This window comes from Anser brachyrhynchus (assembly GCF_964034855.1).
Source record: "Anser brachyrhynchus genome assembly, chromosome: 15".
Lineage (NCBI taxonomy): Eukaryota > Metazoa > Chordata > Aves > Anseriformes > Anatidae > Anser > Anser brachyrhynchus.
This window is the reverse complement of record NC_137733.1, coordinates 5,143,506-5,167,358: the sequence shown is the minus strand read 5'-3', so window position 1 is coordinate 5,167,358 and position 23,853 is coordinate 5,143,506. Positions and strand designations below refer to the sequence as shown.

Sequence of the window (23,853 nt, the reverse complement as noted above, 5' to 3'; positions counted from 1 at the left end):
GACCTGCCCGGTTCCTGCGTGCCCTGCCCGACGTTTCGGGTAGCGCTGCGGGGCCCGCTGGCCCGTGGAGGAGCAGGCTGGGCACTGCCTGGCCTCGGAAAGCAGAATCGTTGGGTGTTGTGAACTCGGGCCTACCTGTGAGACACAGGCTGCTGAGAGGACGGCATAATGCTCCGCTTCTGCTGCCAAGTTTGCAGAAATCCGTTCTCTGCGCGCCCCAGATGCACAAACGGCTTCTGGAAGCAGGCTGTGACGATGCTGGCGGCAGCCCAGAACGCACTGCGAGATCGGCTCCACGCTTTTACTGATATAAAAATAACGCTTCGCGAGGGGCTTACAGCCCTGGCTCCACAAGTGCTGCGGGCGCACCGAGAGCCCCCCGGCTTTCTCTCCACGAAAGCCTGCGGTTAGGGGGCGACAGGGGAACCCCCAACATCCCACCCTGGGGACACAGCCCTCCGAGGCGAGGACACCTCAGACGCCCTGCGCGGGCACCGCGGCCTCCCACACCCCCAGCTCCGCGGGCCGGGCGGAGCGGGGCGGCCGGGGGCGGGCGGCGCAGCGGGGCCGGCCCCGGAGGCCTTGGGCGGTGCTCCGCAGCCTGGGGCCGCCCTTCCCCTTCAGCGCCCGCCTCGCACAGGCCCTGGCCGGGCAGGAGGCAGCGGGAGCGCCCGGCGGAGCGGTGCGGTGCGGAGCGGAGCGGGCCATGCTGCCTGCGGGCTGCGGGCGGCGGTGAGCGGGGTGCCGGGTGCGGGGTGCCGGGTGCGGGGCTGGGCGGCGGCGGCTCGGGCTGACGGCCCCGGCCGGGCCTTGCAGGCTGGCGGCGGCGCTGGCGGCGGCGCTGGGCGGCGGCGCGGAGCGGCGGCGGGAGCTGGAGCAGCGGGCGGCGCGGAGCCGGGCCCTCCTGCGGCGGTGAGTGCGGCCCCGAGCCGGGCCTTGCGCCTCCAGCCCCCCGCAGCCCCCGGGCCGAGCCCCCGGGGGGGCGGCAGGACCCGGGGGGAGGGAGGCGGGCCGGGGGTGTGCAGCACTGCCGGTCTGTGCTCTGTGTGCCCCCCGCGCAGGGACAGCCAGGACGACGAAGAGCCGAAGCCAGAGGCCAGCTCCGGGGATGGACGTGGTGAGCGCTTCCCTCTCGAGCTGGTGTCACGCAGGGCTTTGGCCTGGCCGGGGCCGAGCCAGCTCAGGTGTTAGAAGCTGCACTGCGCTGACTGCAAGCCTTCCTCTGCTTCTCCCTTCCACCAATGCCGTGGCACGTGGGGCCGCGGTGCGGTAACCGAGGCCCGACCGAGGTGACGCTTGTCAGCCAAGGGGAGGCTGCCCCCGGGGGATCTCCTTCTGTGACTCCCATCTGTGCTGGGTCTTCGGGGGTTTGGGCGTATCTGCCTGCTGCGCTGTGCACTCGCTGTGGGAGTGTGGCCACGGTACCTGTCGCGCCGTTCAGTGGGTTCCATTTCCTTCCGCAGCAGCTGGAAGAGTGAGGTAACGTAGAGAGAAATGGGGAGGATTCGGTTTTGGATCTTCTGATACGTCTTCTCCTCTCGCAGAGAGCAGGCCTTCACCAAAGGAGCTGGAAGAGCTGGAGCTGCTGAACAGGGCCTTAGAGAAGGCTCTGAAAGTCCGGAAAAGCATCTCAAAAACTTCGTTAGAGGCCCAAGTAGCTCCAGCAGAGAAACCTGCAGATGAAGGACCTGCTTTTGAAAATGCTCAAGAACAGCAAGTGCCTGTGTCTGTCAGAGATGTTCCTGTGACCAGGGAGGTGAGGGCTGTAAGCAAAAAGCCTGCCTCTTTGAAGAAGCCCTTTCCATACCAGCTAAGAGCACCTTACAGGACTGACCCAGATGTGAAAAAACCACAAAGGAGAGCCCCAGCCAGATGTGTTTCTCAGGGTCCCAGGACAGCTGGGAAGAGCTCTTCAAAAGGGGTGGCTTCCAAACAAGGAAGGAGTCATAGGCCAGCCAACAGTGCCAGTGACCAAGGGGTCTGTGCTGCGACTGAACTCCAAAGGGCACCTGGTTCATCCAAATCTGCCCTCAAGGAGCAGCAAAGCTTCTCCATAAGGGATTCATCTGGGGAAAGGAACTTGGTAGCTGCTGGCAGGCAGCTAATTGATGCAGGGAAGAAAAGCTGTGGTTCCTGTGGAGAGTCCAGCAGAAAGGAGAACCCAACAGCTGAAGGCATCTCTGGAGGGAGCACCTCACCTCGGACAGTCACCGTCCAGCAGCAGGGGTGAGTGCTGGGAGATGGGAACCGTTGTTCTGCTCTGCTGGATGTTTAGCCTGGCACAACTGCCAAGTCTGCTTTATTGTCCACTGCTCTGTAGGACCTGCTTTGGTCTCACAGCTCCTCAGATCCTTCTCAGTAGGAAGGACCCTTTACAATTTAGAAGCCTTTGTAGTTACTGAGTACACATTGCCGTGCTAAGGGGCTTACTCTTGGATGGCTGGAACTCCAAAGTCCTTTAATTAAGACTTCTGATATTTGATAACCCTCCAGAAGTCCAAGACAGCAGTTTTACTGATCCCCCTCCTGACTTTGCCAAGAATAGAGAACTCTACCATTTTGTGGTCACTCTGCCCAAGACAGCTCCAGACCACCACATCTCCCACCAGTCCTTCTCTGTTTGTGAACAGAAGGTCCAGCGGGGCACCTCCCCTGGTAGGCTCTCTATCCATCTGCATCAGGAAGTTATCTTCCACGCTCTCCAGAAACCTCCTAGACTGCTTTCTCTGGGCTGTGTTGTGCTTCCAGGATATGTCTGGGAAGTTGAAGTCCCCCACGAGAACAAGCGCTGACGATTTTGCAACTTCTGCCAGCTGCTTGTAGAACTCCTCATCCGTCTCCTCATCCTGGTTTGGCGGTCTGTAACAGACCCCCACCAGGATGCTTGCCTTGTTGGCTTTCCCGCTGATCCTAACCCATAGGGACTCAACCGTATCATTTCCAGCCTCAAGTTCCCCAACATCTAAACACTCTCTATATTAGAGAGCCACACCACCACCCCTTCTGTGCTGCCTGTCCCTTCTGAAGAGCCTATAGCCAGACATTGCAGCACTCCAGTCATGAGAGTGGTCCCACCAGGTTTCCGTGATGGCAACCAAGTCACAGCCTGCCTGCTGCATGATGGCTTCCAGCTCCTCCTGTTTGTTGCCCGTGCTGCGTGCATTAGTGTAGGTGCACTTCAGTTGGGCCATTGCCTTCTCCCCCAGCCTTGACATTGTTCCCCCGACACACCTCTAAGAAGCCTTATTTCATCCCCGCCCCCCCTCCTACCTAGTTTAAAGCCCTCTCAATGAGCCCTGCCAGCTCCTGGGCTAGGATCTGTTTTCCCCTTGGAGACAGGTGGGACCCAGCTGCAGCTATCAGGCCGTGTGCTGAGTAAAGCACCCCGTGGTCAAAAAACCCAAAATTTCTGTGTTGGCACCAGCCCCTGAGCCATGTGTTTATCAGGTGGGCTTTCCGTGTCCTCTCTGTACCCCTCCCTGCCACTGTAGGGATGGAGGAAAACACCACCTGAACTCCCACTCCATCTACTAATCGCCCCAGTCCCGTAAAGTCCCGTGTTCGTAGTTTGCACATGATTCTAGCCATACCTGCCAACATGCATGTTTCTGCAATCACAAGTTAGGTTTTATTCTACTACGGGGTTAAGAGGAATATACCCAGAGGAAGCTGAAATGTTCCTTTTGCGTTGCTTTGTGTGATGTGGCGCTAAGCAAAGCTGCCTTGTCGTGCTCAGGTATGGCAGTATAGTTAGGAAGGTTTGCATGTGCACACTTTTTAATGGTTAGCTTCCTTGAAGGTGTTGCTTCTGTGTCTTTGCTCCGCTCTGTCAGGGCTTGGTCCTGGCTCTTCACCTTGGATGAAGCGCTGGTTGCTGGTGGTAGGGGGTAGGAGCTCTCCCAGGTCAGCTCCTTTGATGTTTGTGGAGGCGACCAATCCTCTTGCCTTGAGGACAGGCTGAAGGCAGTGGTGGATTCCATCTCCAGGGCTTTTGACATCTTCCGCCACAGCTAAATTCATTTCAAATTTAGACAAAATGTAACTTTCTCTACGTGAAGACCAGGCTCTGCTGACCTCCAGTAGTCAAAGTTAACGATTTTCCTGTTTTGTAGATGCCAGCTGAAGCTACCTCATCCCTACAGGAAAGCCTATTCCAGGAACTGCAGGTAAGCCCAGCCTGGTCATCCAGGCCACGACTCTCCTCTGCTGAAGGGCTGCGAAGGAGGGCTCAGGCTGGGGGGAGCCCTGGCTGGTTTCTGGGGCAGGCTGGGCATCGGCCCTGCGGTGTTGGAGCAGGAGGATCAGTCCCACCCGGCTGTCTGCAAGGCTGCTCTCAACTGTGTGTGTTTTCATGCTGATCTAGCCAGTAGTTTTACATTTGTTTTCAGAGTGCTAATCCTTGTTAATCCCCAAATTGGAAACGTACAGGGATGCTTTAATCACAGGTTTAAGTGCTGCAGAAGTCTTCGCTCAGCCTGTATACTAGAGGTTGAAGGCAGGAAACCGTGTGGCATGGGTGCCTGTATACCCCGTGCAACGAAAGTTTCCCAATCCATTGCTGACCCAAGCATATCTTTTGCCTGTTCTCCAGTCCCCAGGAAGGATTCTCTCACCGCTTCATTTGGGAAATCTTGTGATAATTTAGCGTATTTCTAATTACGTGATTTGTCCAGATATTAAGCTTAACTCTGAATCTAGTTACAGCTCTTTGTGTTACCCTCAAGAAATGCTCCTCCTGTGGGGAACTGTCATTTATCAGACAGCAATTTGTCAGATGCCCTTCAGCAAGTTGTAAAGACTTGGTTCCCTTAATTTTCCCTTGTAAATTAAGCCTTTCAGCATCCTAATCACTCCAGTACAATTTTACACTCTTCACAATTACTTTCAACTTAGTGACAAATTGAAAATAACCTTTGTGCTGTAGATCACTTAGAGAGAGAATGCATCTTGCCTGGCACACGTGGTAACTTCTGTTCTTTTCTGTTCCATTAACCTTACTATTTCTTTGCATAATGTGTTTCTGAAAACTGCATTTTCTATCATGATTTAAAAGATCCATCCAGATGGAGAGAAGACACATGCACGCCTGGGTTAGACAGTCACGTACTACGTAGCTATTTTTAAGCTTCCTCCTGATGGCTCTTGCTGTGTGTTGTGGCAGGTTTGGGGGAAATGGCTGAGATGCACCAGCTCTTTAAAGCAGTCATTTGAATAAAGGATGTTTTGGGGTCTGGGCATCAGTGGGAATGTTGAAGTCTGTAGGTTAAATGCACCTCCTTGGTAGCACTGTTATTAGCATAACATTTTCTTCTAAAACCTGGTCTCTGATACAAGGTCCTGTCCAGATTACTTTGATACTGTGCTGTGCTTAAACTTCTGTTTTTTGTGTCCGTGATACTGGTGCACGGCTGTCATGCTTCTTGCCAAAAATGCCACTTTGTACTTAAAAAGATTTAAAGTTAAATTTAAAGATTTAAATTTAAAGATTTAAAAGTTAAATTAAAGAAGAGTCTCGAGGAAGTTCAGCTGATGAAGGAATCTTGGTGGTAAAAGCTAGGGTGTTTGTCCTGTCTGCTCTACCATAGTAACCTTTTTGTACACATTTGCTAAAAGAGCAAATGTACAGAAATGCAAGAGACTTGTCCCCCACCCCATCCCCCCCAAGAAAAAAATGGAAGCTTATTATGTTTCCTATGGGATAAAACCACATGTAGGGAAATGCAGCAGAATTACTGATGTGCTGCAGGTTCACGTTCTGTTTTATGGAAGTGTGTTGTCTCTTCTGCTGGCTGTAAACCCTTCCCCTCAAACCAAGCTGAGAGAAAGGACAGGGGTGTTTTGCAGTGTTTGAAGCTTTCTGTAGGGTGTTATTGTCGGTCTAATACCAGTCTGGAAAACTGAGGGGAGGAAAAGCTAGTGAACAGCCACTTTTTCTGGTGAAAGAAAGTGGCGAGGAAGATGCTTGTGTTTGAAGTGCCGATATGTCGGTGTGTCGCAGCTCAGTGTGAGCGCTGTCTTGCACAACACAGCATAACTCTTCCATGTCCTGTCCCTTTTGAATTTTCAGGGCATGGGAGAAAAGCCGTCTCTGCCAAACAAGTGCAGATGCAGCAGCTGCAAGGAAGCGTTTTACAGAGAGGATCCAGACTACTGTATCCTTCCTCAGCTCGCCACCCCCTTCCAAGAGCATGTGGTGCAGTGCAGCAAGCAGCGGGTTCAGTCAGTTTGGGAGGTACTTCCATGCGGAGAGTTACACTTCCAGTAACAGGAGGTTAAGTCCAGTCCGTAGGAAGTATTTTTTCTTTTTCATAGTGCAGCTTTGGAATAGTTATAAAACTTGGTATCCAGATAAACACAGCCACGAGGTAGAGAGGCCACAGACAGCTGTGCTGTCCCCACCTGCTGTCTGCAAATGACACTTCATGGGCTGCTTACCCTCTGCCACCGCCCCTGATCCCAGCTGCCTGGGGCTCAATGTAGCGCACAGAGCTTGTGCTGTGTAGTGTTCCTTAAGCTGCTGCTGTTTGAGTTTTGTTCACCGACGCCAGCACTCAGTCCTGCGGAGATAGAGGAGGAATTAAAGGTCCTCCAGGATGTCCCATCCCTTCTGAGCCGGTATGTGGAAGCTGAGCCTGCAGGTAAGAAAAAAGGGAAATGGGGGAGGAGGGCAGAGGGTGGAGTAAGGATGATTTTGGTGGGTTCCAATTCCATGCATCTTTTGCTCTTGGTGTGTGCCAGACATGAGGGACAGGGACAGGAGCCTTCTCTGTCCAAAGTAAGGGCTGGTTTAACCCAAGGTTGCTCCAGGAGGTGACATGTAGAAGAAAGTTGCAGTATGTTCATGCCTGCTGGTTTTCCTCTGCTTCTCTTCTAGACCATCCCACTCTGCAAAGAGAGTATGAAAGCCTGCTAACCTTGGAGGGTTTGCAAACCACAGTCTCCCAATGCTTGCATAAGCTGCAGCTTCTGCAAGCAGGTGAGCCAGTCCTTGTGTTTGTGGTCAGGTATGAATGTGGCCAGCTATGCTTGAACAGTGGTTTGCCCTCTGTGTTCAGAACATTATGGACCAACATCATTTTTCTCCTGGTTGTCATTTGTGGTAAAGTAGTACATAAAAGCGTCTCTGGTGGCGAGTGAAGCCATGGTACCTGTTTGCCACCCATCTGTGTTTGGGAGAGGCTCGAAAATTTTATCCGGTGCAATTCAAAAGAGTTGGTGACGGAACCATCAAGAGACTGGGGACACTGCATGCTGTAACTTAAGATTGTGCCATGTATGAGGAGCTTACCCTGACGAGTCTAATGTCATTAGTCATTAATTTCTAGGAAGAGTAAGTAGGTGACAAGTTCTGTGAGTACGGGTTTAACTTGCATATTCCTGTCTCCTGCCAATTCTTCACCCTGACAGCTGTGGAGTCCCAGATGAGGCTGCACCCAGACTGCGCTGGGGATGTAGGAAACTGCTGTCCCAGCTGTGTTCCTGCCAGGGGTCGGGCATGTGGCAGCGCAGGCACGCTGGCTGTGCCTCTCCTCTGGTACTCCAGTTTCCAGGAGCTGAGGGACCTGTTTGCCTTGAAGCTGCAAGTGTCAGTGCTGCACCAGGAAATTGCCTTACAAAAGGTGAGTCTTTAAGAGTGTTAATGCTACCGTGGTAGGGCAAGAAAAGGACAATTGTGGTGCAAAAGTTGGGATACTGGATCACGGTGGAGGAGCAGTCGTACAGCAGGCCCTCCCAGTGGTGTTTCTGTGTTTATGCTTCATGTCTGTGGTCTGTGTCATCTGTGTCCCATTAGTGCCTCACTTTGCAGATAGCCAGACTTGCTCTTTTAAGACCGCAGCAGAGCGCTTTAAGTGTCAGACCCTTTTTTTAGCCACTCTTTTGGAGTAAGGCAGTGGAGGATGTTCGTAGTGCTTGGAGATTGCTTTTGGCAGCCCTTTATAGTCCCCTTAGGGCCCCCACTCTGTCATTCTCTTCTGTGTGACCTCTTCAACCGGTGAACTTCTCTGCTGTCTGTTGTTTTCCTTTTAATTTCAAACCACTGTGCTGCTACTCTTGACTCTACCTTCCTGAGACTTCCTGTAAGAACATGAAAGGAGGTCAGCTTCTCCACCAGAGAGCTTGCTGCACAGGGATCATTTGTTCTTCTCAACCTCCAACAGCAAAGGGCAGAGATCTGTGAAATCACATCTGCCCTCTTCCTTTGACATACCCTTTGATCTATCTCAATGACAGAGGCTTTGGAAAAGCAGGGTTTTTTTTATAACCTGTGGAAGAGCTATTTGTAAGTGGCCATACTTCCCTTTCTGGCTGAAGATGGACTGTTGCTTGTTTTCAGCGGGGCTTTTAGCGCTATATCCTTGAATTACAGGTTGTGAGATCTTTACTATTTGTGTGCCCCAAATGTAGTAGTTACTGAAGCCTGATGCTTCATTGACTGGCCCTATTTCCTCTGCACATGTATTTAAATAGATTTATAGATTAAATAGATTTAGCTTTGTGTTGGGTGAGCGCTGAGTATCCGAAGCAGCTCTGTGTAGAATATGCAAGATAAGTAAAATTATTGGGACAGGTGAAGTGAATGGACATGGTACAAGATAAATACACTGGGAAATGAGCTTCATATTTCTGGGCCAGCCCTGTCCATTGCCTTTCTGTAGAGGAACAGCAAGAATCATAAAAAGTCCTGTTAACTCTTAGCTTGTCTTCGGTGAAGGTCTGTTTCCCTCTATTCTTCTGCATTAAGAGCAGATCAGGGGGATGGAAAAGAGAAGGGTCTTTCTCATAGGAAGTGGGGAAATGTAGCACTTCTTCTTGTGCCAATTTTCTCCTTATGTCTACAAATCTTAACTCTTTCGAGAGTTTAGCAGCTGTGCTCTGTCCCTGTTTCCTGCAGGGGTTTATAGAGGACTGGAGAGGGGACTCCCTGCAGATGTCCTGTACTCTGTTCTGTTTGGGTCTTCCGTTGTTTCCACCGTTGAACCACGCTTTGAGGGACGTGATTGTCACATGCAATTTATTGTCCACTCTTCTCCTGGGAAGGCAGTGTGCATAGTAGGCTGTGTGGAGTTTTAATGAGCAGACTGCTTGGAGTTCATTAGCAGATACCAGCTGAAAAATTCCAGGCAAAATGCCTTCCTGAGTATTAATTCAGGACTGGGGCACTAAGGGGTAACTTTGTCCTTTGACAGGAAGTACACTTCTGCTCGAGTTGTCAGTCCCGGTCATCGTCCCAGAGCTTTGTGCTGCTAATTATACTGTGAAAGGCCAGTGGTCATTTGGGAGTGTGGACTGAGATCATGAGCTAGGCTTAATAAGCCAGAGGTCAGATCAGGGAAAGTCAGACAGCTCTAGCATCCCCAGCAGCATCCCTGTTCTGCATGGGCTGGGGCTGGCCTTTTGCCCACCTGTCTTGTATTAATGTGACCCAAGTGGGAGGAGGCAAGAGCAATCAGTTATGAGGAGTTGAACTTAGCAGTGGGTGAGTAAGCTCTTTGCTGTGTGGTTGCAGAGCTCCCAAATCAATTTTGTACATGCTTGCTTTGAGTTTCTTGCAGAGAGCTGATCTCATCCCAGCGCTGGGCCTTCTCTGCAGCACGGTGCTGACAGAGGCCGCAGAAGAAAAGCACTGCCACTTATCTCGCTGGCTGAGGAGCGCTGGGTGGCTGCTGGTGTGCTTTATGAGCAGGGGATGAACAACTCTGTCGCTGTTGAATATGACAAAAGAAAGCATTTATCTGCCAGTTAATGTGGTATTACTCATACTGCTCTGGGTAGCTTTTGCTTGTTATGCAGCCACTTCAGTTCCAGGAATCCCCGAAGTGCACCCTGGCTCCGCTCTGGTGACGTGTCTTCTTTGTTCCTGCCCAGCTCACGATGACAGAACTCCTGCCTGTCCTGGAGTCCAAGGCATACCCAGAGGCCTCTGCAGCTCAGCTGTATCGGGCGATTTACACCCAGCTCTGTGAAGGCGGCGAGCGATTCCCTGTGCTGGTGAGAGATGAGCTGGCAGACTGATCTGGTGAGAGCCAACTACCAGCCATTCGCATAACCAGAGACAGTTTTAAGCAATAAATCTTTACCAATAACTTTTTTTTTCTTACTCTGCTTGTTTGTCCAACTAAAGGAAACTAAATTCCTGGCTTTTGGCTTTTTCTTTGTATATGAGTTTTACAACTGCTAATTCTGAGGCTCTCTGAAGCTTCAGAAACCTTCAGTGTTTCCATGGGTACTGCTGTTGGCTTTTCTTCAAAGTCTTCCAAGGTCTGTCTGTCCAGCCAGCCCTGGATTCTTGACCTCTTCAGCCGTGACACTGCCCTTGTATTCAGACTGTAGCTATCCGTAAGACGTAATTTACACTGATCGCAGTATCCTGGGGGCACAGCTTTCCAGTGTCAGAAAATCCAGAGAACCTGAGCTTCTGCTTCCCTATTACCGTGTTCACAAATCGGTATATAACCAGCATTATAGTTGTGACTGACTAATATTCACTGACTAGCAATGTTTCTGATGTTTTCATCCGCAGAAGCCGAGGTTGCATGCAGTAGTGCCTCTTCAGGAACTAGTCTGGTTCCCAGACAGCCAACTGCTCCGAGCTGGGCTGGCACCTGCACCGCTCTGCAGCCGGAGCAGTCCTTTGCTGTTAGCCTGCCAGTCACATTGCTGCTCAGAGCAGGGGCCTCTTCAGGCAGTTTCACAGCTCGCCAGGCTCTTTTGTAATGACTTGCACTAGCCTACAACTGAAATACTTTTGCTGGATCATCTTAGGTGTTGATCATGCCTGAGGCAGCAGTCTGAGAAGGTTTGGGCTGTCTGCACTCAGGGGAGATGTCAGGGAAATCCAGCTGCAGCAGTGGAGAGCTGACAAAGCAGTCCGGTAGATGGCACTCAGCCCTTTGCATTGCTGCTGAACCTGTGCTGGTGGCTGCTGGAGTCGTTTTCCAGAGTGACTAGTGCAATATCCTGCCCAGCTATGGGAAATACAGGTACTTGAGCAATTCTGACCTTATCACCATGGGAAAACTCCAGCTTTGGTTCTTTATGCATCTTAGGTCTTCGTTTGTGGGCCTTACATCCCCTGGCATTGCTGTGTGGCAATTTAGGCAATGCTTTAGAGTCGTATGGAATACTTCTGCATTTTTAAGTCCATTTAGAGAAGGGCCACTGCAGCGTTTTAATTCTTGTTAGTTTGACTTGCGCTGTATCATGTCGCTGGACTGAGCTGTTTGTGTGGAGTGATTTAGCTCTTAGCAATGCTGACATTGGTCATTATTTTTTCATGGCAGGAGATAAGGTTGTCTCTCTTTTCCAAATATTTGGCCCTTTCTGACGTGCTCCCAATTCACTGAAAAATATCCAGATATATGAAAATCAGCATCTCTTACTTTCTCTTTTATTTATTTTTTATCGGATTGCATTTGTTTGTTCGTATATAGGATTTCATTTCCCATGGAGTCGGCAGTTGGGGCAGCTCTGGCATGTGCAACAGAAGCACGCAGCAGCTACCCAGGGATGTTTGCTTTTGAGCCTGGATGTATTTTATCTGAAGGGTTGGCTTTTTTTTCTGCATGCATATGTGGAAGCGGATGCATGAACAGACGGATGTAGTATGGAGCTGCTGTAAGGGACAACTGTATATGACCTCTTGACTTTGTTAAAAAGGTTGGGAAAATGGGGAAAATGCTGGTTTAGCATGACTGTGTAGGTGGTAAAGGGATGGAAGGCTTATCCCATATTTTTCTTCCCCCAGACCCAAGCCAGCTTTCTCTGTGTGACTAGGCATTTGCCCCTTCAAGATACCTGAAGGTGGCTGTGTGTGTGACAGCATGGGAATTCATCAGAAATCTGGGGTGAAGGAAGAAGCTGGAGGCACTTCACCATCAGATCAGTGAGACCTGCCACCAGGCATACCAGCACGCGTGAGGAGCTGCTCAGAGCAGTTTGATGTAAATTGGCAGCCACAGCAGGGACTGCACAGGTGTGAAAGGAGTGTGAAAAAGAGACCAAGCCCACAGGAACGTGATCTCATGGGCAGGGGTTGCTTCAAGCTCAAAGGAAAGCTGAAAATGTAGGAGCAGTTGCAGAAGAGTCACCAAGATGTTGACTGGCAGGTAGCTGGGTTGTTCTGTGCCTCTGGGTGCAGTGTGGTTTTGTTATGCTTCCTACACTATTTGAAAGGCGTTTTATAATTTTGCCAATTTTCATAAATATGTAAGACTTTAAATCATCTGAATGACTCACTTTTTCAAATGAATCTTGTGTGATAGCAGATAGGAAGATTCAATAGCAGCTTAACTCTGAGTTTGGGGGGGGGTTGTTTTTGTTAGAAAATGTGCCATTGTTACAGGAGAAAGTTATGTTGGTACTTCAAAATGAGATGAAGATAAAAGACAGATTATATTTGTGATCTCAGGAAATAGTATTACCATAAATGCAAGAAATATACAGTGTTTTGTGAAAGTAATAGGTGATACCAGCGTTGTGCAGACTTGAGCCAAGCCAAAGCATGGAGAGGGTCAGGAAGTATGAGCAGATCTTATTCCTGCCTTGTCCCTTACAGTAGAGTCTTATAAAGTTTTTAGCTTTCACTGCTGAAGGACGTGAAGCCGAATTGTGGGTAGAGGTGGTTTTGTTGTTGTTGTTTGGTTTGTTTTCTAATTTCTTTACAGATATTAAAACCCTGCCAACTGCTCTAGTTTCTTTTCTACCAGCTTCCTCCCTTCCTTCCCCTCTGCCACTTTTATGCTTACTGTTTTTGTTTTTTAAATATGATTGGCAAGTGGGAAGAAGAAGTGCTTCTGTCAGTGCACACTGCAATCAGTAGACCCTCTTACAGAGTTTCATGTGCACTAGTTAGGTTAGGTTTGGGTGTTTAGCGTTGAAACCTTCAAGGGTTTTATGCAGCAGATATTCTCAGATATGCCATCAAGTGCTTGCGACAGCTCCTTTTTTGAGAAATACAGAACGTAGAGAGTAAGCAGCATGGATTTAGGCATTTTCCATCTAATGCAGAAATAACATGAGTCTTCCTCGTTTGGAGACAAGGTGAACCTCAGAAACTGACATGGGGGAATATCGTTCCTCTTCCATCCTTTTTGAGGGGATCTAACAGTGGATGACTGCGTAAAGCATGGGCTTCAGGGTCCCACGCCCGCAGCAAAAGCAGGACAGGTTTCCCAGCTGCCCAGGCATCGTGGTTTGGAGAGGCAAAACCAGACCGACTGTGTGAGAGAGGTGCATTTCATCAAGAAACAGTTTAAGTGGGTAAGTGTTGAACTGGGGGGAGAACTCCCAGCTCACTCTGTAGGTAACAAATTTGCTGCCAGCATTATTCTTGAAATGAGCTTTCTGTATGAGCTCCAGAGAGCAGGCTGCTTAATTAAAGCACTGTATGTAGTCAAGTCTGAAGCACGTAAACCTGAATCAGCCATTTGTTAGGCCGTGTGCACTCAGTTGTGCTGGTCAAGGATTATTAGAAAGGGTAGCAGTACTCTAAAATGCTGAGTCCTTGCTTTCAGGACAGCAAACTTGTAGCAGAAGCATTGAGACACACACACACGCTTTTTTTTTTTTCAACTCAAGGCAATCTCTCCCAGAGTTACAGAAGTTGAATTGACTAACGTGGTGCCTAAATGGAAATGTTGTGCTACCAACAACCAAAATTTAGAGGATTTATAGTAGAGAAAACAGTGTGCTTATCAGGCTGTCTTTAGTGTAAGAGCTTGATTTCCACCTGAAGCTTTACTGAGAACCTTTATGCCCACTTCTGATAAATTTGAAAATAACGTTACTGTATTACATGTGAATGCAAACCGTGCAGAGGATGCTGAACGCTGGTAATGCAGGAAGCGTGGCGCTTCTCCGGTCTGTCCCAGGGTATCTAATTCTTGGTATACCGCAAGCAATGAGTTGGAAATGCTTTAACAGCCTTCTGAGAGCAGGGAGAAAAGGCCAGCATAGATTTTGGGCAGGAAGCCAGTTCACAGCTGTGTGTTTCCAGTCCGAGTCCTCTCACCAGGTGGGGTCACTGAGAGGCTGTAGCAGATGATGGATCTGACACCACAGGCTCTTCACTTATCTGTAAAATGGAGATTGATATTATTTCATTTACTCATTAGCTTGGTCTTGCCACATCTGTCATCTCTGGAGCAAGACATCTTTTAAGCATATACACTGGGCCTGGCACAGGCTTGTTTCACTGGAAACTTCCTAGTCTTCCTTTACCGTTATTTAAAAAAAATCTTGCAAAACAAAAACCCTAAGCATGACTCAGTCTGACACGAAAACAATTCATTAAATCAGTATTAAAATTTCTATTATCCACCATGCAGATCGAGTACTATTTTTGTAACATCAAAGCTACCATCCAGAAGAAAAGATCTATCATCATGCTTTTTTAATTTGTGAAAAAAGAAGGTCTTTAGTATTGTAATCGAGAAAAATCTATTGCTTGTTAATTAATCCGAGCCCAGTTAGAGAGAAGAGGGCAAGCAGCACTGTTCTGTGTGTGCCGGAATATAAAGAGCTGGTAATGGGGGGGTTGGAATTAAAAGCAAGTTTTGAACTGTAATTTCAGAAGGCGAGAAATTACAGCAGTGGGCTATTTAGGCACGCAAACGGAGATGTTTGACTTATTTTTAGACAGAACAAGAAAGATAATCAGTGGATCTGGAGTTAGGATAGGAAAAAGCAAATAGAAGGCAAGCTCTGAGTCAGCAGAGAAGACCGGCCTTGGAAGAAGCCTGTCTGCAATCTTTGCTTCTGGTTTCAGAGAACAGAAGCTCCTAGCTGTGCTTGGGCTTGCTGGTTGTACGTCTTCAGGCTTCTCCCCCTCCAGTCCTTGTGTGTTGCAGTGAGAAACAATATATTGGTCTCATTTTGTCTCCAGTTTAAAAGAAGAAAACAATGGAGACTGAATGCACGTGTTCAAGTCAGAGTGAGGTTGCTTTGTGCGCTGTAAGTGAGTTCTCACTGTGAATTACGTCGTAGTACTCCTCTGCAGCACCTCATGATCCTTTTTCCTCTATTAAATCTGTTGCACATCAGTTTATGCAGCTGGCACACCCTCGTAACTGCGGAATTCAGAAAATTGCAATAGCTGAGGATCTTGCGCTGTGTGTGTGTATGTATATATTTGCTTTGGGTTTTAAATTTCCAAATATACAATACTTCTCTATGATATGAAGCCTCTTATAACAGCAAATCTTGCTTTTGAAATTGTTCGGCGTTGCCTTCACACAAGGTGATGGGAACCTGCAGTTCTCACTGCCTTCAGGAGAGATCGAGTATTGGGTACAAACAAGACACATGAACACTCACAGGGCAAGAGCACCAGAATGATAATTATTTTTTAACAGGAGTTTTTTTAATAAAACCATAAACAGTCTGTGGTACTAATTATGATTGTGTGTTGGCTGCATAATGGTACAATGGGACAGAATTCAAATTGCTGGGTGCGGGTATGAATCAGGCGTAGTATTTTTCATATTTTAACAACTTTGGGCTCCATATAAGTCACAACACAACTGCATACTTGTGAGCCTGGAAGGCTTGCTTTTAGCATAATTAGGAAATCTGGTACACTTAGCAAGATCTCTGCAATTATTATCAATCTTAACTACCTGGTTTTGTCTAAGAATAAATGGTGCTCTTTGTCAGGGCTCATCACTACGCTGTTCTAGAGTCTTCTCTTTGGGGGTGAGGAAGCTCTACAGTTATCACGCCGTCCTTGCAAAAATAGGATTGTTTGGGCGAACAAACTCGTACTGATTTGCATCATATAGGACTTTGCTTTTCTTCCTCACAGCAGCGCATGAGTGCCGCAGCCTCCATTTGTGGATGATGAGTTAAGAATTTTGCTTAGGAATGGAAGTAGCAATGTTTAGGTGTTGTTTTTAAATCACTAGTTGTAGCAAAATAGCTGTTCCCGATGCATTAAGAATATTTCTTACCTTCTAGCCTTAAAACCAGCGTGCCTTCCCTATGAGTTGGGCAAGGTTCTGCCGTGGGCTCGCCCAGTGCTTTGTTTAGCTCTGGGGCCAGGAAAGCAGCCGAAGCTGAAAGCCGGTAGCACGAAGGTGTCAGCGGCCTCTCTTCTTCGGAGGCTGAAAACTTCTAAAAAGTTGCTGTGGATCAGCTCTGCCCCTAGCTGCTGGTTAGTGGGACTTGCCCATTTCTGTTTCGTACCTGGTTCTGCTGCGGTCTGATGCCGGGTGCTGGGCTGGTGGGTGCCAGGGGTGCAGCGGGAGGCTCGAGGGGAGGTCTCTGAGGTTGCAAAGCTCCGGGAAGCAGGCGCTCAGAAGGCACGCAGCTGGAGACAGGCGGATGATAGAGTAATTCTTTTCCATCTGCTCCTGTCTGTATTTGAAACCTCAGGAAAGCGTCCTTCTCGTAAGACGTGAATCTCGAATTTCAAAAGGTAGCACTATTTCTGAAGTGAAGCAGCCTCCGCAGGCACTGGCCTGAAACTCCCTGCGATGGGAGATGCTCCGGTGGGGCTCACCGGCGGCGTGAGGACGTGGACCCAGAACGGGAGGAAGATGTCACCTAGCAGCTTGTCACTGTTGCAGGAGTCTTCGTCGGAGGGGATGAAGGTGACACTTTGCTGCTATTTTCAGACCCACACTTCCTGGCGGCTGTTGCTGCTTTATTATCCCGGTTTATTTATTTATTTTCTTTTGCTGACTCATAGACCTGGAGAACACTTCTGAGGTCACCAGAATGCTTTCCTCGGGAGGCAAATCCAAGATTGTTTGTCCTGATGTGTTTTGCTGCCTGTTTTCCGTGGCATACAGTAACTTAAAATGGAACGTGAGAGGCCACCTGCGCTTCCCTAATGAAGCTTTCCTGCTGCGATGAGTTTCTTCCCCACTTCTTATTTTAAAATTAACGGAGACGCTCGAAGCTTAACACTGTCTTCGCCATCGCTGTTTCCCCAGCTGGGCACAGCCCCAGTGTGGCTGCAAGCGCCGAGCGAGGGCTGCATCCCCTGGCACCACCACTGCTCCCACTCAACCCAGATGAGTTGGGTTTTTTCCCATTTCCTCCCCTGTGTGCTCCCTCCCTCCAAGTCTGCAGCCTTTTAGCACTTAAGAACTGTCCTTGCATACTTAGGTAACCTTTGTCAGCTGAAGACAGGCAGCAATATTAAAACTGCTGGAGTTGCAGCTCAGAGAAAGCCCCAGTCCGGGTCTCAGCTGCGATTTGGGCCACCTGTGGCAAGGGGCAGTTGCAGCAAAGCCGTTAATGTGGCGTTCACCTGCTGTCACTTCATTGCAACTGTTTGCTGCAGTCCAAGTTTGTTTATCGGGGGGGATACGTGTGCAATAAATAGTTATTCACTATTTCTTGTCATAGTCTTAATTTAGGATATGGCTCATGCATTAACGGTACCATACCAGCTAAATACATGGCAGGATTACTAATTTCCTTACAGAGCCATAGAAAAAAAAAAAAGAAAGAAAAGAAAAAAAAATTTCCAAGTCTGCCTCAGTTCTTATAAAGTTCTGTGGCTGTTTTTGCAGTTCCTCTTGTGGTCTGGCGGTGTCTGGTTTTCAAACACCTGAATGTCGCTGGTTCAGAGCACACTCCTCGGGCTGTGGTTTGAAGCATTTCTGAAAGTCAGACCCCGTGACGCTGAGCTTCATGTCCCAAAAGTGAGAAACGGGGTGGGCACGTGTGAGCGTTTCTTGTGGCTAGTGCAAGTGTGTATGTGGATGGTGCGACAGAGGTTGTCTTTAATTATCTCTGCCCTAAGGTGGTGGTCGGTTCTTGTTTTCAGGCCTATTACCTCCTAGTTTTTTAGAAAAAGAAATAAAGCATAATTCTTACATCTGTGAACCCTTTCTTTTATGCTGTCACGTTAACTCCAGCAGGTAGCTGCGAGGCCACCCCGAATGCAGTAGGACTGGTACCGAACCACTGCCGTGTGCCGAGGTACCGGGTTGTATTTGGCGAAGCTGTGAGTGGAGCAAGGGGGCTCACACAGCAGTGCTCTGGGTGTAGGTGTCTCTGCATCCTGGCCCTGTGTTCTTGGAGTATTTCCTTGTGGGCTCCAAACTATTTTGAATCTCTGCCATCTACTTTGAAAAGTAGATGCTGATATCCGTGCTTGCCCATGCAGTTACGGGCATCCGGCACAAAGCTCCTTCCTGGCCCTGGGCATGGGGTGGCAGGGGACAGACACCCCCCTCCCCTGGCCTCCCTGGGGTGCTCGGCATCCTCTCGGGTTCAGGGTTTTCTTACTTCAAAAGTGCAGTAATCCCTCGGTTTTAGAGGGAGTCTGGGTTCCTCATCCAGACTTCAACAAGTCTGTTTCCCTCCTAGAAATCTGCATTTCTTGCTCAGAAAAAGCAGCTTTTCTTTGCCCGCTGAAGCCCCGAGTCCCCTCCGCTCTCTTCCCGTACCTCTGAAGCAGAAGTTTCTATTTCCAGGTGGTGTGTGGGTTTTTATTTGTTGCTGTTTTTCCTCAGCTCTTTGTGCAGTGCTGGTGGCTGGGCTCTGGAGCCCTTCCCCAGCCGGAGGGCACCGCAGCCCAGCTCGGCCCGGCTCTCGGCAGCATCCCTGCGGCCGCATCCAGCACCCGCCGTGGGGCTGTGCTGGGCGTCCTCCTCCTCGGCTCCTGCAGCGTGAGTCATCCAGGCCCAGCTGCGCTTTTCTCTCCTGTAGGAAGAGGGAGGTGGCACAGGCGAGTCCCTATTTCTGCCATGAAAATTACACCCTTAGGCTCGCCGCAGAAGGAGCGTGGAGGAGACGAGCTGAGGGTGCAGGCGGAGGAGTCCGTCTGCCACGGAGCAGGGTGCTGGGGGGAGGCTCAGTGCAAAAAGAAAAAAAGGCAAAAGAACAGGCTCACACCAACTTGAAGCTGTTTCCTCTTTCCCTGAGAGCATGTGTGGGTTTTGCAGAAACCTACTGTGCAATCAGAGAAAGATTATGCCCAATTTCGGCCTCGGGATGGAGAAGGGCAAGTCCATGGGGCTGCTTTCTGCGAGGGAAAGAAGTTTCCTGGAGGTGATCCTGAGCCCTGTGCAGATCTGGCCTCGTCCTGCCAAGGCATTTTGCTTTTCTGTTCAAACCAGAGGGCAAAACCAGGACACCTTTGCGATGCATGCCCCTTGCACCTCTGCTTTTTCACTGTTCAAAGAGCGAATTTCTTTTAAACTGTCTTTGGAGTGTTAGGAGGTCCTTGTGGGACACGAAGGCAGCGCTCTCTGGATGCACTGGAGGCTTTGCTCCTCTGGTTGGAAGTGCTGAACCTGCTGGGAATGGGGAAAGTCCTCGTTCCCTTGGGGTGCTGTCCTCAGGACGTCAGCTCCCCGTCTTCCTTCCGAGGGAAATAGCCCAAGCTTTGGGGTGGGAGCAGGGGCTGCTGCGGTGTTTGGGGCTCCCGGCACCCCTGGCTGGCACTCCCAGGCTGCTTGTGCAGCAAAGCTCCAATAGCACAGCAGAGAAGGGTCCCTCAAGATGAGTTGTCGAAAGAAAAGCATCCCTGGGGCAGGTCAGCAGGTTGCCTTGGCCGGGGGAGATGTGCCAGGCCGGGGGGGCTGTGCTGGGGCCCAGGGCTCGCTGGCACCCATGCGCTGCCCTTCCCAGGCACGGGCTCGTGCTGCTGGCTGTGGGCATCAAGCATCCGAAGCAGGTGAGTTCGGGCTCCCCGAGCACCCTGGGGTTGTGCTTTCCCTCCGGTTGCCCCCACCGGCGCATTCTGGTGGGTGCAGATGTGCTCGGCTCGCGACACACGTGGGCGCAGCTGCGATGACACGAGTCCCTATTAATAGCAGCACAGCCCCTCTGAAAACGCTCAGTCCCCTTTGTGAGCCTCCTGCTTTCCCAAATTGCTTTGTGTACAAAGAAACACAATTCTTGCAGTTCCCTTCCCTTTGAACGGCTCCGGTTGAGGCTGCGGGTTCCCTTTGTGGGTGTCAGCAGCGCTGGCTGTTGGAGCAGGTCTGCTCGGGGCACGGTGCCTTTTCGCAGCGAGCAGCAAGTGGGTGGTGTGCCTTGAAAGAGCCGTCGCTGCCACGCAGAGCAGGGAAGGTCGCCGTGCCCGGTGCTGCATGCGGCCTCGTAAGTCCTGACGAAGGAGAGCTGGGCAGGCTGCGAGCGAAGCTCCCCGAGAGCACCAGGCAGGCGTGGATTTGGGACCGAGCAGCAGCAGGAGCCGTTGCACTGCAGCGAGGGGAGCCGTGCAGCCTGGCAGCAAGGAGGCGTCCGGATGGGCACGGCGTGCTGCTGCGTCCTCGGGGACAAAGTCCTCCGCACAGCTCCAGAGCGCGCCGTGGGCGCGGGGAGCGAGGTCCCTGCACCCGTGTCCCATACCCAGAGTAACACCCAAACCTCTCCTGTCCCAGGTCAGACGCTACACCCTGTGTCAGCTCCTCTGCTTCTTCGCCTTCTCACCTCTCTGTAGACCCCACTCTCTGCACAGCTCAGATTTTGCCCGTTCCCACCGAAATGTGGGTTTTCCTCCTTGGTTCTGGCTTCCTCTGGGCCTCCTGACGGTGCAGAGAGGCAGCTGGGCCCCACAAGCTCGGGGGAAGCTCTGACCTGGGAATGGCTCCAGGTTTCTTATGTTTGCTGCGATGCCTAATTCCTTTCCCTTCTCCTTCAGGAAAACCAATTAAAAAAAAAAAAATAACAGCGCGGGAGCAAAGAGTGCAGATAGGACCTGTTCCCCCCAGCTCCGGCCTCTGTGCCCCTCTGGTCTCTCCCCGGGCTGTTTGCATCCTCACCCCATCCTCCTGCTTCTCCCCACGAGCCTGGGATGGAGCCGGCCAGGACAGAGGCAGCTTTCTTGCCATGCTACAGCTGCTGCTGCAAGTGCGTGATTGTGCGCTGGAGCAGGCTGCAGGGCCAACGCTGTGCGTGTTCAGTGTCGCTGTTCCAAAATCATTCGTCTTTATTCGGGATTTGGGCACTCAAAGGAGAGAAAGCAGGGAGCGCTGTAGGGGAGAGGCCCAGGACAGGAGTGCTGCAGGTCTTCGAAGCCTCTCTCCGTGTCGTGCATGCTGTTCCCACATGTGCAGTCCTTCCTGCGGCTCTGCCCGCCCGGAGTCTCGGCCTCCTCCAGTGCCACCGGTGTCCCCTTGGGCTCGCGGCGAGGGTCCCCTGAGCCCCGTGCCAGGGGACGAAGCTGGCAGAAGGAGAGCAGGGGGTGAAAGGGGAGAAAGGGCACCTCGGCAGGAGGCCATAGCGATGCTCTGAGGGCGAGGAGGGGTTGGCGCAGCTGCCGGGAGGGCTCTTTGCAGCAGCAAACCACGCAGACGTCGCCCCGGGAGGCCGCCGCTCGGCTGGCCGGGGCGCGGGGCGTCGCGGGGGCCGGGGCGGTGCGGGGCCAGCGCTGCCCGCCCGGGCCCCAGGCTGGTGGCAGCAGGCACGAAGCGGGAGAGAACGACCCGGGGGCGATCCCAGCCGGGCTGCAGGCAGCTGCCCGCCCGGTGCCCGAAACGGTTAACAGGCGGCGAGCCCGGCCGGTCCTCCCACCGCCGTGAGCTCAGCGCCGCCGCCGCCAATCCCCGCTCCCTCCCGCAGCAAAAGCGCCGGGAGCCCGAGCCGGGAGCCAGAGCAGCGGCCGCCCCTGCCCCTGCCCCGGCCCCGGCAGCATCCCGAGCCCCGGGCGTTGCTGGCCATGTAGGACCCGGCCTCGTCCCTCCCGCGTGGGCACGGCAGCGGGACCGCGACCCGCGTCCCGCCCGCGCCCTGCGCCGGTCGCTCCCGGCCGCTCTCGCCAACATGATGGGTTGCAAGTCCAACTCGCTCACCTGCCTGCAGGGAGGAAAAGCGGGGCTGCCGCTCGCCACGGCCACCGACTCCACCGCCACGCTCAACAAACTGGCCCTGGCCACGGGCGGGACTGAGAAATCCTGGTACCGCTGCATCTTCCCCTTCGGCATCGTCTCCGTGGTCGTCGGCGTAGCAGCGACGTGCATCACCTTCACCATCAATGGCCCACAAATGGACATCGCGAAGGTGGTCTCTGTGGCCACCTTGATCTTCGGGGTGGGCCTGCTGGTGGCCGCCTACGTGTGCTGGCGGGCCAAGCGGGAGAGGCAGCGGAAGAGGCAGCGCCAGGAGCCCGTCCCCTTAGAGCAGGGAGCCCTATGACACAGGCTGGGGTCAGAGGCTCAGCTCCACCTGGAGACCCTGCTTACAGACCCCCCCTCCGTCCCGCGCCCTGCGGCACAGGGGGCACAGCACTGGCTTTGAGGCACCCGAGGAGGTCCGGACCCTGCCCGAGGACAGCCTGCCGCCATCCTCCACCCGCCGAGCCACGGCACGGCCGGCACGCAGCCATCCCCGCTTCTGCCACGGGCTGCAGGCAGCTCTGTCCCGCAGTGTCCACGCTGTGGCTCGCCCAGCCCCTTCCCACAGCCGGCGTGGAGAGACCCCGAGAGCGGCTCAAGAAGCGCGTCGCCCACGCGCGGCTCTGCAGAACGCCGCCCCGGGGCTCGCCCGGCTGCTCCGGACCTCGCCTGCCCCACGGCTGCAGAGCCGACGGAGCTGCTCCGAGCCTGGGGATGTGGCAGCTCGCGACAGCCTGGGAACCTCTGCTCGGTGTCGGGAGAAGCGAGCGGCACTTCTGTCCCCTTTCTGTCGGTGGTGGTGCGAGGACCCTCGCCTCTCGGGACAAACGGAGTTTTGGGAGACGCTCGCCGGGTGCGCGGAGCACATGGGGGGGCGTGGGGCGGCTGGGGGGGGCTCGGGGCGGTGCGGGGGAGCGCCCTCGGCAGCGGGGAGAGGCTGGCGGGAGGCAGCAAGCATCGGGGTGTGAGCTGGCGGCACGAGAGTGGGGAACGTGGGTGACACCCGTGGGTGCTGTGGGTCAGGCAGGCTGGGGGCAAGGGAGGGGACTCAGCCGCGGGCAGGCGGGCGGGTGTCTGCTTGGCACGGCACAGGGGGTGGAGGAGGACACCCACCGGGCTTTCACTGCCCACCCGGCGTGACCCTGCTGCTGTCCAGGGGGGGCAGGACCCCTCTGGGGGCCTCCGTCTGCTCGGGATGCCTGGGGAGAGGGGCTTGTGCTGTGAGCCCGCAGTGGCAGCCCGCGGCTTGGGGAGTCTGAAAGTAATTGTGGTGCTGGTTCCCAGCACCGTGGTTGGATAAGGAGCTGCAGTTGCATTAAAAAGGAGCAATTCCATCTTAACTGCTTCTTTGTAAACTGTGCAATGAGGCTTCTCCTTCCGTTCTTCGCATGTAGCTTGGAGCTCTTTAAGAACAAGCACGAGAGGCAGCGGGGGGGGTCCAGCTCCTGGGGCCTCAGGGCAGTGCCTCTGCTCCCCGCCACTGAGCCCCCAGGCAGCCCCACACCCGGAGGGGCCTCCCAAACCCAGCCCTCCTCGCGGCTCCTGCCCGACAGATGGATGTGCCAAGAGCTACAGAGAGCAGCCGCGCGCCGTCCGCCCGGCAGCTGGAGGCTCTCCGGGCGCAGCAGGAGGGAGGGAACGGGGCCAGAAGCTGCGAGCAGGGGCAAGCGGGCGGGAAGCAGCACTCCTCGTGCTGAGCGTGCGGGGAGCTGCGGGCCTGTGACCCCCACCAGCTCTCGGTCCGTCTCTGGAATTAAACCTGGAGAAAGGCCATCCGTGTCCTGCATGGCACAGTGAGTGTGCTCCAGAGACCCGTGGGGGGGATGTCGGGACTTGGTGTCCCGGTGCTGCCGCCGGGCTCAGGTGCCCGCACAGTTTGGGCCGTTCAGGGACAGCTCGGCCGTGGCTCCTCTTCCCCAAGCAATGAGGAGCCAGGGCGATGTTACAGAGGCCAGCCCCGCTCTGCAGTGGGTAATGAGTTTAGCAGGTATATCAGCCTCGGCAGGCTTTTTTTGCAAGCCTGATGGTTGCTTCAGGGTGTTGTGTATCCAAAGTT

At 52.6% G+C, this 23,853-nt stretch overlaps 2 protein-coding genes across 9 annotated transcripts; both read left to right on the top strand.

The window, feature by feature from the left end:
• Positions 1 to 578: 578 nt before the first annotated feature.
• TEDC2 (tubulin epsilon and delta complex 2) lies at positions 579 to 17,813 on the top strand. 8 transcript variants are annotated; one of them, XM_080557194.1, is made up of 13 exons: positions 579 to 732; positions 817 to 912; positions 1,026 to 1,117; positions 1,545 to 2,226; positions 4,113 to 4,166; positions 6,068 to 6,152; positions 6,530 to 6,638; positions 6,875 to 6,976; positions 7,408 to 7,619; positions 9,868 to 10,018; positions 15,955 to 16,150; positions 16,372 to 16,589; positions 17,520 to 17,813. In XM_080557194.1, exons 1-10 carry the CDS (start codon positions 707 to 709, stop codon positions 10,012 to 10,014), a joined length of 1,605 nt encoding a protein of 534 aa, XP_080413320.1. In that variant the 5' UTR covers positions 579 to 706; the 3' UTR covers positions 10,015 to 10,018; positions 15,955 to 16,150; positions 16,372 to 16,589; positions 17,520 to 17,813. The 8 variants fall into 8 exon arrangements, with proteins under 8 accessions (XP_080413320.1, XP_080413318.1, XP_080413319.1 ...); XM_080557192.1 differs by having other exon boundaries at positions 16,688 to 17,813; XM_080557193.1 differs by adding an exon at positions 11,747 to 12,107 and having other exon boundaries at positions 16,372 to 17,813.
• A 3,684-nt stretch (positions 17,814 to 21,497) lies between these two features.
• On the top strand, positions 21,498 to 23,566 carry LOC308178482 (transmembrane protein 100-like). Its single transcript, XM_080557199.1, has one exon. The coding sequence runs from the start codon at positions 21,727 to 21,729 to the stop codon at positions 22,096 to 22,098; it is 372 nt and encodes a 123-aa protein (XP_080413325.1). The 5' UTR covers positions 21,498 to 21,726; the 3' UTR covers positions 22,099 to 23,566.
• Positions 23,567 to 23,853: the final 287 nt, after the last annotated feature.

What these genes read in the sequence shown, in the direction of transcription:
- TEDC2 (XM_080557196.1), top strand. Translation starts at nt 707, where the DNA reads ATGCTGCCTGCGGGCTGCGGGCGGCG. An exon ending in CAGCTCCGGGGATGGACGTG is followed by an intron (nt 1,118 to 1,544) that starts GTGAGCGCTTCC and finishes CTCCTCTCGCAG; the next exon opens with AGAGCAGGCCTTCACCAAAG. An exon ending in AGGAAATTGCCTTACAAAAG is followed by an intron (nt 7,620 to 9,867) that starts GTGAGTCTTTAA and finishes GTTCCTGCCCAG; the next exon opens with CTCACGATGACAGAACTCCT.
- LOC308178482 (XM_080557199.1), top strand. Translation starts at nt 21,727, where the DNA reads ATGATGGGTTGCAAGTCCAACTCGCTCACCTGCCTGCAGGGAGGAAAA.